Source organism: Trichechus manatus, unplaced genomic scaffold (genome assembly GCF_000243295.1).
Source record: "Trichechus manatus latirostris isolate Lorelei unplaced genomic scaffold, TriManLat1.0 scaffold00125, whole genome shotgun sequence".
NCBI classification, from domain to species: domain Eukaryota; kingdom Metazoa; phylum Chordata; class Mammalia; order Sirenia; family Trichechidae; genus Trichechus; species Trichechus manatus.
Window position 1 is genome coordinate 5,255,918 of NW_004444061.1, and position 12,207 is coordinate 5,268,124.

Genomic DNA, 12,207 nt, shown 5'->3' on the forward strand with positions numbered 1-12,207 from the left:
AGACAGTTTTCTGTTCAAAATGTTATTTCTAAATGGCACAAGATCAATAAACGTTGATCGTATGTGTGGCTTTGAGTGATACGACCTGGGTTTGAACCCTGGCACCTTGACTTTCCAGCAGTGTGTTCTTGGGGCAAGTTACTTGATTTTTCTAAATCTTAGTTTTCTTAACCGTAACATGGACATAATAATGGTAACTACCTCATAGATGTAGGTAGTTGAGATACTGTCTGTAGCATGCTTAGCACAGAACCCGCACATGGCAAATATTAGAAAAATATTAACTATGAAAAAATGTTATTTCTATTATTAAAATGTCCACTTTTAAAACTACTGTTATTTTTCTGTATGTTTAATGTTTTGCATGCTTTTTTGTCTTTTTAATGTATGACCTAGCAGAGATGTTTAGGCTGTATTTACCAGCAATCTAGAGCACAAATTGAACGACTTGACTGAGCATTCTTAATTCCACTGGCAGTATATATGTTGTGTGCCGTGGATTCCACCTTACAGCAACCCTATATGACTGAGTAGAAGCGCCCCACAGCGTTTCCTACGCTGTAATCTTTACCAGAGCAGATTGCCCAGGGAGTTTCTCCCGGTAGCCTCCGGTGGGTTCAAATAACCCACCTTTTGGTAGTGCTTAACCATTACACCACCAAGAGTTCTTGCAGTACATATACATATATGGCATGGGAAGTGGGGTGCCAGATGGAGAGAAGCACTTGGTACAGAAAGAACTGTTGTTGTTGCTAGTTGCTGACTATTCCACACATGGCGACTCCACGTGTGCAGAGAATGATATCCTTGCTGTGAAGTGTATGGTTTGTAGGGAAATGTTTGTAGATATGCTTTAAAAGCTGTCTCAATTCTTAGTAAAGGGGCGTCCTACAAAATACCTGACCAACACTTTTAAAAACTGCCAAGGTCATCAAAAACAAGAAAAGTCTGATGAATTCTCATAACCAAGCAGAGCCTAAGGAGATATGAAAACTAAATGTAATGTGGTATCCTGGAGCAAAAAAAAAAAGGACATTAGGTAAAAATTAAGGAAGTTTGAATAAAAGCATGGTTTTTAGTTAATATCAGCATTGGTTCATTAATTGTAATAAACGTGCTAATACTAATGTGAGATGCTAAAAAGGGAAACTGGTTCTGGGGTGTATGGGAACTCTGTACTTTCTCAATTTTTCTGTAAATCTAAAACTGTTTAAGAAAATAAAATCTGTTAAAAAAAAAAAAAACAAGGCTGACTCTACCAACACCACGTTTTAAATAAGAAACTAAAGTTGAAGGAAGTGAAACATTTAATACAAATCACTGGTGTTGAGGGAATTTTCTCGACTGTTTACCTGAATGTTGGTCCACATTGCGAAGAATTATTAATAAGGCTTATTTTCCTCTAATTATTTGAGATGTTCTGAAAAGGGAACAACATCGAGAGACATTTCCGGGCTTGCAAAAAAAAAAAAAAGGCTGGTTCTGCTTCCAGTCTACTTTCCAGGGCTAACTGGCGTGCCATCTGTTCGCAGCATAAAATGGTAACCATGGTTCACTTCTCACACCCGCGTTCGGTGTTAGGAAGTTTGCCCAAACAAGTTTGGACAACTTCGCTTCCGCGCAGGTTGCTGGGGGAGGTGGGGTGGAAAGGGGCGGCAGCAGCATCCAGACTGTATATCGTTTTTCCAAACTCCATCTGCTTTCCCCTCCCCTAGCTGCACCCGCGGTCTCCGGGCGCGGCAAGCCGTACAAACGTGAGCGGGTTTTTATGCATAACAAAAGAGCCGCCGCCTCCTCCTCTTCCTCCTCCCGCCGCCCCCACCTTGGCTTCCCGCGGGCGCCTGGGCCCGCGTCCCCGGCAGGAATTGGCCACGGGACGCGAGGTTCCCAGGTACCCGGAAGGGGGTGGGGGTCGAGGCGGCAACAATTGGGCGGGTGAAGGCGAAACGCGCGGTCGGGAGCGCCAAGACTCCGAGGGGCGGGGAGCCCCGGCCGTGCCACCGCGCGATTGGCCGAGCCGCCCCGCCGGCCGCCGCTGATTGGTGGATTCTCAAATTCGGTCTCAAGGCGCCAGACGAGGTGTTTTAGCGGGGACCGGGATCCAGGGCTAGAGTCGCGCTCGGCGGGTTGGAGCGCTGGCGCTGCCCAGAGGCCGTGGGGTCCCAGCCAGCGCAGGGCCCTCGGAGGGGGTGGTCCGCGCGCCTCGCCTTCCCTGCTCGATGTCGCTGCTCCAGCCGCCCGGCTGCTAATCGCCGCGCCCCCTTCCTCGCCGGTGCGGGTCGGTGGAGATCCCTGTAGAGGAGGAAGCCTCCTTCGCGAAGCGGGAGTAAGTAGCGTGCGGTCCCTGCACTGGTGCTGAGGCGGGAATTGGGAGGAAAAGGGGTCCTCTCTCGTTCCGGCTGCCAGCCTGCCATCCTTCCCGTCCCCCGGCTGGCGGGTGATGTAGGCGTTTCTGCCGCTGGACCTGATTCGTGGGGGCTCTCCTGGCTCCAGCTCTCTCTCCGAGGGACAGCAGAGGGGCCTTACCCTCCCTCACGATTTGGGGGTTTCATTGGAAGAGTTTATTCTTGTGGTCCGCTTCAAGGCCTGAAAGGGACTGCGCCAAGCGCTGAATGGGTTAGGTCTAGCGATCAGATTTCCTTCCCTCCCGATTCAAGCCCCCCTCGAAGCCAAATTCCTCTCAGTTCTTTGCGCCAAAATTAACTGACCTCGGAGACCCTATACCTTCTGATAGATTTACCCAACACCTTCCCCCTTGAATTGGTAATTTTATTTTGCCCTGTTGGTTTTCCAGAAGAATTCCTAGTTTTGTCAATGATTTTTCCTTCCCAGATTTTCAGGAGTTACTAAGCACACTTTACGCGTTGTGTGTGCATGTGAGTTTTAGAGAGGGTGGGGTGGGGGTGGCTACACTCCTGGAAATTCCCATGACAGATTTAGGGAGGGGAAGTTCATGTTCATGAACAAATAGTAAATAGACATTTTCATCGAAGGAGAAAATATCTAATTGTAAAATCACGTTCTAATGTAATTGTGCTTTGTAGATGGAGGTAAATTGTTTAACACTAAAAGACCTGATCAACCCCAGGCAACCCAGACTAGATTTTGCAATCGAAGACGGGGAAAATGCACAAAAGGTAAGTGCCTACACATAAATACCTTAAGCTTCACTGTATTTAGGATGGTACTATCCAAACCATTATTGTTGCATTTCTCTTCAGTCACTGCAGTGGAAAAGAAGCCAGGTTAGATGTAATGTTGAAACCAACTAATAATGGATCAAAGATATGCTGAAGTCTGCAGTCAAGAGTTTTAATACTGGAATTAACTAATGCTTTGTAGGAATGCTAAGCCTCAGTTTTCAGGTAGATGAATGGCAGTTGCTATAAATGCTGGATTACTAAATGCTGTAAAATGTCCTCAGACCAATAAATCAGCTCCTAGATATGACATGTGCCTACCATATAGGGAGATAAAGTGATTGAGCCCACCAATGTACTGTTTGAATATTTGAATGACTTTTTATCAAGTACCTTTAACAAGGGCATTTCTACTATTGTTGTTAGGTGCCATTGAGTTTGTTCCCACTCATAGAGACCCTATGTACTACAGAACGAAACACTGCCCTATCCTGTGACAGTCTCACAATCATTGTTATGCTTGAGACCATTGTTGCAGCCACTGTGTCAGTCCATCTTGTTGAGGGTCTTCCTCTTTTTCGCTGACCCTGTACTTTACCAAGCATGATGTCCTTCTCCAGGGACTGATTCCTCCTGACATGTCCAAAGTACGTTAAGACATAGTCTCGCCATCCTTCTTTCTAAGGAGCATTCTGTTGTACTTCTTCCAAGACAGATTTGTTCGTTCTTTTGGGAGTCCATGGTATATTCAGACTCTTTAAGTCCATCTTAGTCTGGAAGCTCAGCTGAAACCTGTCCACCATGGGTGACCCTGCTGGTATCTGAATACCGGTAGCATAGCTTCCAGCATCACAGCAACGCACAAGCCCCCACAGTATGACAAACTGAAAGACATATGGAGGACTTTTACTATAGTTAGATTAATAAGTGCTGTGACTATTGTGCTTTCACATTCTCACAGCGAAGAAAGACCACAAAATACTGGAAGATATTGGGAGAAGTGGTTAAGATTTTTTAAATGAGCAGGGATTATTTCACCTCTCCAAGAGAAAACAAGGAATGACAGCAGAGTGCTTCTGCAGAAATACTGGGACGGGGGTGGGGGGAGGCGTTGTCTCTTCACATTGCAGTGAAGTAAAGGAGGGAGAATCTCTAGGAATAGTGAGAGCATGGGGTTTAGAGTCAGACCTGAGTTTGATTTCCTCCTCTGCCATTTATTAGCTTTGTGATCTCAAACAAGTCTGTTCATTCAGTCTTTCAACAAATATTTATGTTCCAGACACTGGGGCAACAGTGGTTTAATTAGCTGCCTTAATCGCTCTGAGTCTGTTTTTTCCTTCCATAAATTGAGGCTAATAAACAGCACCTCCTCCAATGGGTTTTTGTAAAGCACCCAGCAACAAAGATGAATATGATATAGAACCTGGCCTCATTTACCTGACAAACTCCCAGGGAGGCCAGATGTAAAACTAACCAGCTCCACTGTGATTTGGTAAGTGCTATAAGAGGAGTAGGAACTAAGTGCTCTGGCAGAACAGAGGAGAAAGAGATGAGTTCATGAGAAGGCCAGGGAGAATTGGAAAGCTTCTCAGAGGAGATAACATTTGGGCTAAGCATCAAAGGATGAGTAAGTTCAGCCTACAAGAAAACAAGAGCGAGTGAGACAGACATTTTAGGTGGAAGAAAGTACATGAGGTATGGACATTCAAGAAATGTTGGAGAAATCCAGAGTGGCTGGAAGCTAGCAGTACTGAGTTATTCCTTAAAGGCTGGAAGCTAGTGGTACTGAGTTATTCCTTAAAATTCCTGTGAGGGATGGCTGGTGTGGTGTCCTGATGGATCAGTTGGGGCTTAGAGGATTTATCTTGCACATGGTCAAGATCTATATTATGCCTGGGTCATCTTAACCACTCATAGAAAAACTTTTCTTTAAAATATAAGAAAGGAGTTTTCGATATCATTACCGAAAATATAGAGTTCCTGGATGGGGCAAATGGTTAAATGCTTGACTGCTAGCCGAAAGGTTGGTAGTTTGAACCTACCCACAGGCAGCTTGGAATACAGGCCTGGTGATCTGCTTCCATGAGATCACAGCCTTGGAAACCCTATGGAGCAGTTCTACGCTGTACACATGGGATTGCCATGAATCAGAATTGACTTGACTGCAAATAATAACAACCGAAATTTACTATACCAAGTTGTGGGGTTTTAAAGAAAACTCTCCTCTTAAGTTGTTTACAGTAAGTTCATTTCGGTATGACAAAATAGAAAATAGATGGTTTGGTACAAAGACGTGAACACTAAGGATTGAGCTTGTGGGAGGGCTTTGTGAAGGAGGTGACACTTAAGCTACGGTTGGAGAAATAAATGCTGAAACTTAGACAAGTAGAGAGGAAGGGAACTGGTAAAGAAGTAGAAATAAGCATGGCACATTTGGGGTCGCTATGAGTTGCAATCAACTCAACAGCAATGGGTTTGCGTTTTTTTTTGTTTGTTTTGTTTTGTTTTTTAATTATTATTTTGGGTCGATGCCCAGATTTATGTGGGCATAGGTTCTCTTTGAAGGTCACTGATCTCTTTTGGGAGTGGCTGAGAAAAAACCTGAGTCCAGTTTGGAATATGTCCGTGCCTGTGTAGTATACATATAAATAAATATATACAGGAGGTAGCTGGTTGCTTGACTTTGGAATTCATGAAAGGTCCTGGCCAGATAAAAACTCGGGAATTGTCAAGGTACAGGTGGACTTTAAAGCCGTGTGTGAGAGTGGGTGAACTATTCCAGAGAGAGTGACTAGTGACAGTAGAGGGCTGAATGTGGACTACCGTGGTTTGTAAGAGTGGAAAAAGAAGAACCAATGAAGGGGACTGAGAAGCAATAGAGAAATAAGAGAACCAGGAGAGGAAGAGTCATATCTCAAGCTACAAGCTGAGAGCTTTAAAGAGCAAAGAATAGTCAGCAGTTTTAACTGCTGCAGTGAGGCCAAGTAAGACATCCAGACATTGCCAGTGATTTGGAAACTGAGCGGTGACCTCAGTGAGAGGAGTGGGACAGAACCAGAGAGATGGGCAGGGGAAGGTCTTAGTTTAAATTATTCATTCTAGAAAGTATACTCTGAAAGAGGGCTTTTAGTCAACAGCTGGAAGGAGACTCAGTTCCTAAGATGTGGTCTTTGTGATGAGCCTTAAAAAAGGATAGGATTTCAATAATCAAAGCTTGGCCAGTGGTATTAAAGAGAAAGATGGTGTGAGCAACCTAAAGTGCAGGGCAGGTTTGAAGAAAAGCAAGTGAACTATCTGAGCATAATGTGGGATATTCCAGGCATGAGTTGGAACTGAAAAAGAGGTTGGCTTAAAATATCATCAAGGATCTTAAGGCTGAAGACTGTATACATAATTTACAGTAGCATGACCAAAGCTGTACAAGACAGAGGCAGGACTAGAACACAGACCTTTTAACTACCAAGCCCTTTCTTTAGCAACGTACTGCCAATTTATTCATGGCAATGATATTAGTAGTAATAATAATAATGAACATTTGTATAGCACTTCACATGTTACAAACTGCTTTCACATTCATTGTCTGGTTTGATCCTCACAGCAACTCTATGGCAGGTAAGCCAAGGTATATGTGAGAACCCAGTGGTTGATGGGTTACATTTCCCAGGCTTTCTAATTAAGGAAGTGATTTCTGGGGTGTTACTGGTTAGATTTCCTGGCAAGCAGACTCAGACAGGGTTTAGTATGCAGGAGGTTTACTACGGAACACTCTTGGGATCAACGCCTGTGCAAGGGAAGGGAAGGATGGACAGAGGGAGAAGTGGAACTGCAATGCAATCTCACTAGAAGTCTAGTTTGACCTATGGGGAATTCTAGAATGACCCTAGAGTAGTTCTGAGTTGCGGCCTGTGGGCCAGGCCTTTACAGGTCAGTGATACTTCTATCAGCCATGGGGTACAGGCCTTCTAGGAAGGGAAGTCAGCCCTCTTCAGCCAAAGCAATTCTGCTGAGGGCTTACTGTTGGCAGCACTTCCAGCAGCTGGAAATTGAGTCATTTGTTCCTGAAGGGGATCTGGTGCATCACAGTGTCCACTACACAACTGGACACCTTGCTGGAAAGCCTTGGAAAAAGATATTTTAGTCTGAATCCCTTATTTTATTGATAAAGAAACTTGGGCCCAGACAGAATGAACAATTTGTCAAATGTCAGAAAGATACAGAGCTGACACAACTAGGTCTCCGAATTCCCTTTCCACTGCCCTATACAATGTCAGGATAGCAGGCTAAACAGGTGGAGCAGGGTGTGACTAGATTGCAGTTAACTTTCTGTCCAACAGAGGCCTCAGAAGGTAATTTGCTTGGCTTTTTTTTTCTGCTGCTGCACAGGTGTGATGTAATCGTTACCTTCTACCATACTACCTAAATCTCTTCCTACTTTAAGTATCACTTAAGCTGTAGTGAAAATACCATATCAAAGTGTTGTTAGGTGCCATCAAGTCAATTTCAACTCGTAGCAACCCTATATGATAGAGTAGAACTGCCCAATAGGGTTTTCTTGGTTCTAATCTTTACGGGAACAAATCCTGCGGAGCCACTGGGTGAGTTCCAGCTAGACCTTTCAGTTAGCAGCCAAGTTCTTAACCATTGCACCACCAGGGCTCCTTATCAAAGTATAGGAGGAAATAATCAGTTCTGAATTGCTCCTTAGGTAAGGAAAAATTAGGAGTGCATCTTCCCTGTGAGTTCATATACTATGGAGGAAGGTAAATCTCAATCCATCTCAGCAAGCCTGAGCAACACCTTCTGCCCTGCAGATACCTCTTGGGATAACCAAATAATCAAGGAACGGTGGGAGCCTGGTTGCATAGTGGTTAAGCACTTGGCTGCTAACCAGAAGGTCGGTGGTTCAAACCCACTAGCCCCTCCGTGGAAGAAAGATGTGGCAGTTTGCTTCATTAAAGATATACAGCCTTAGAAACCCTATGAGGCAGTTCTACTCTGCCATATAGAGTCACTATGAGTTGGAATTGACTTGATGGCAGTAATTTTTTTTTTTGTATTCTTCAAGCACTTGTAATGAGCAAGACGCTGTGCCAGGTGTTGTGAGGAGTAAGACGTGGAACTTGCTCTCTGACTTCCAGAAGTGCACAGTCTCACTAATGACACAAGACACACAGCCAGGAAGTTAAATAGCAATATGGTATGCTATATTATATTAGCACTAAGTACCAGAATGAATGGTAATAAAGAATGGGGAAGAGATAATAGCTAGGCTTTATTGAGTGCTCACTATATGCCAAGAACGATTCTTATAACCCTGGAGGTTGATATTTTTATTAACTTCATTTGCAGTCAGGGAATAAAAATATAGTGAAAAAAAAGTATTAGCTCACACTGCTTAGTAAGTAGCAGAGGCAGGTATCAAACCCAAATGAGCTGGCTCTTGAGCCTGCATGCATAACCACTTCTCCATACTGCCTCTCTGTAGATGCTAATGGAGATCAATATGGCCTCCGAAGGACCCTGTGCTGGAGCTGTGAAAATTTTAATTTCCCAATTTTCACCCAGGACAAGTTCATTTCTGGATGCAGAATTTGAGAAACTTTACTTTTCAGCTGTTTCATGTATACCAGTGTTTTTTACAGTAAGTGAAGTTATATTGACCTTGGAAAAGTTATTTAACCTCTCTGTGCCTCAGTTTCTTCATCTATAGAGTGGAAGAATAATAGTATCTATTTCAGGGTTGGGTAAGGAGTTAATACATGTAAGGTACATAAACAGCATGGCACACAGCAAACACTTGTTAATAATTTCACTTTAGAGTTCATTTGTAGATTTCATCAGCATTGTACTTCAAACAGGGACTTGTTAAAAGATGTAGATAGATGCAGTGCTTTCGCCTGGATGCTTACCACTGTGGAGTGAGAAATCATCATCCCCATTCCCACTCCCTCACTTCCTGTTATACTAGGACAGAACCTCAGCCATAGCTAGCTGGTAGCTTCTGCTGATCCAAGGAACAAGAATTAGGGTCCTAACACAAACTCCAGTTTCTCCCAAACAAATTTTCACCTCTTCACAAATTCCTTTATTGGAAAGCACTTTTTTTAAAATCATAAATACTCCACTGCTCAGCCAAAATCCAAGCATTCAGTAGCTGTAATGTGATACATGTACAGGAAAGGTAGTGACAAATGTTTAACTCATTCACTTTCATAATTATATAAGACCCTGATGATTGGAACTGAATTCTACTACAAGAAGAGCAGAATATTTTAGTTTTTGAATGGTAAAACTTATTTTAGGGGAAAGAAATTTGTTTTTAACACTTAGTTCTAAACATGAGTTCTGTATACTTAATCCTTTTTCATAATGGGCCCATCACTAATCTTTCTTATAATTATATATGACAGTGTTACTCAAAGTGTGGTCTAGGGACAGATGCTTGTTCATAAACTATTGTGTTGTTGTTAGCTACCATCAAGTCAGCGCCCAACTCACAGTGACCCAATACACAATGGAACAAAATGCTGCCCAATCCTGCACTATCCCCATGATTGGTTATGAATTGGACCGTTGTAATCCATAGGGTTTTTATTGGTTGATTTTCAGAAGTAGATTGCCAGGCCTTTCTTTCTAGTTTGTCTTAGTCTGTAAGTTCTGCTGAAACCTGTTAATTGTAGCAATACCCAAGCCTCCACTGACAAACGGGTGGTAGCTGCACAAGGGTGCATTGGCCAGGAATTGAACCCAAGTCTCCCACATGGAAGGTGAGAATTCTACCAATGAACCATCACCGGGCTGCAAAAACTTAAGATCAGAGATTGTGAGTTAAACACTTAGAAATTTCCATAGCAGTTTGTTATTTCCACTATAACATCCAAGTCTGTGATCCAAGGTCTCTTCTTGTTGAACAGGGTATAGACTAGTTTGATTGTTGTCAAACTCAAGTGGTAATTCACATGTGGTAGGAGCTGCATACTAGCCATACACAGTAGAACCACATGTTAGTATGTGGGAGTTTAGAAATAAAATACCTGGTCCTTCACCATGGATAGTTTGAGAAACACTGCTCTGGGAGAATAGCAGACAGCTCTCTAGGTTGATCTGAAATGTGGTATTTCCTTGGATGCTCTTCCATTAACTGGTCCTGTAATGAATTGCTACATTAGCACTCATAAGCGTTGAACTACAAAAGCATAATTGGTCTCTGCTTCGTGCAAACTTATAAATGATTCTTTAAAACATATGGCACTTATAGAAGCAATATGGACTCAATCCACATCTGCCCTTATCATCCCCAACTAAAACATCCAGCAGTGACATATACACTCATTATTGTCTCACGGAGATACCTTGAAAAACGTATTTAAAGAGTGTTATGGATTGAATCGTGTCTGCAGAAAGTTATGTTGAAGTCCTAACCCCTGTACCTGTAAATATGACCCTGTTTGGAAATAGTTGTTTTCTTTTGTTGTGTTATGAGGCCATACCAGAGTAGGAAAAAAACAAAAACCAAATCCGTTGCCGTTGAGTCCATTCCAACTCATAGCGACCCTATAGGACAGAGTAGAACTGCCCGATAGGTTTCCGAGGAGTGCCTGGTGGATCTGAACTGCTGACCTTTTGGTTAGCAGCTGAACTCTTAACCACTACGCCACCAGAGTTTCCTACCAGAGGAGGGTGGGCCCCAAACCTAATCCCTGCTACGTGGTGTTTGATAAAGGGGAGTACAGACAGAGAGAGACAGACGCACACGGGGGAAGAGGCCCCAGATGCAGCAAAGGAACGCTAACAATTGCCAGCAGTCACCAGAAAGGCCGAACAGAAGGAATTAGAACTATGAGAAAATAATTACCTGTTCTTTAAATCCACCCATTTGAGATATTTTTTGTTACAGCAGCACTAGGTAACTAAGACAAAAGGAGTAGTAGATCATATTCAGTTTTTCCTTGGCACCACTCTTAAATTCCCATGAATCCTTCTAATTTTTATTAGTCCTAGCCTAATTCTTTTTAGCCCTGAACACATGGGCCTGTTTGCATTTCCATGACTTAGTGAACGGTGGAAACAAAGTGAACTCTTAGCTAATACCTGCCCTTCCTCGTTCTTGCTAAAAAGTCTCTTTTTTTTAATAGGAAAATATATTTGTTGATCGATCAAGGATGGCTCCGAAGACTCCAATAAAAAATGAACCAATTGATTTATCGAAGCAAAAAATCTTCACTCCAGAAAGAAATCCTATTACTCCGGTTAAGCTCATCGACGGACAGCCGGTAGAACCATGGACACCCACAGCTAACCTGAAAATGCTCATTAGTGCAGCCAGCCCTGACATAAGGGACCGGGAGAAGAAAAAGGGACTGTTCAGACCCATTGAAAACAAGGATGATGCATTTACAGACTCTCTACAGGTAAACAGGCTGTGTTCCTAAGGACTTTTACTGAATTTTTTTTAAGTTACTTGATTATTAAACAGTCACTGAATTCTCAAAGAATTTTTCAGTTACTGTTGAGCCGAAAGCATTAGTAAACTTAATGTCTTTTTTTAAATTTACAGCTGTATCTCATTTTTCATAATGAATACTTTCTTTTCTTCTGTTACTCCCTTGACCAGTACACATTTTAAAATGATGAACTTTTTTATGTAATAGTGTTTAATAATTTTGATTTAAGGAAGGAATTTGGGGTTTTTTTAATGATGTTGTTAATTTTCACTTTGCTTCAATTTTAAGGGTAATAGAATCTAAGTAATTTTGACTTGGAAATTTCATTCTTGTATATCTTAACTTTGTTGGCTTGGCGCTTTATTAAAGTAAAGCCATCTTTAAATTACCTGTCTTGTGGGGGAACCAGAGCTGTTGAATAATTATCTTATCTATACTTTAAAAAAAACAAAACAAAAAACCAGTGGTCAGTTTTCACTCTCCGATCAAACTTTTCCCCAAACTTGCCAACACATAATAAAAGTTACTCGTAGATTTGAGTCTTATCTTTGCCAGTTTTCCTCCTTTTGGTATTCTTTTCTTTTTTTTTTTTTTTTTGGCAAAGAGGGGCTATAAAAATTGCC

General features: G+C 42.4%; 1 protein-coding gene across 1 annotated transcript in view; it reads left to right on the top strand.

Moving 5' to 3' along the window:
• Nucleotides 1-2,104: 2,104 nt before the first annotated feature.
• The window catches only part of E2F7 (E2F transcription factor 7), a 39,934-nt gene continuing 29,831 nt past the window's right edge, over nucleotides 2,105-12,207 (top strand). Inside the window, exons 1-3 of the mRNA XM_004384619.2 lie at nucleotides 2,105-2,326; nucleotides 3,045-3,137; nucleotides 11,276-11,551. Of these exons, the coding sequence (XP_004384676.1) occupies nucleotides 3,045-3,137; nucleotides 11,276-11,551 (369 nt within the window). The 5' untranslated portion in view covers nucleotides 2,105-2,326. The remainder of the gene's footprint in view (nucleotides 2,327-3,044; nucleotides 3,138-11,275; nucleotides 11,552-12,207) is intronic.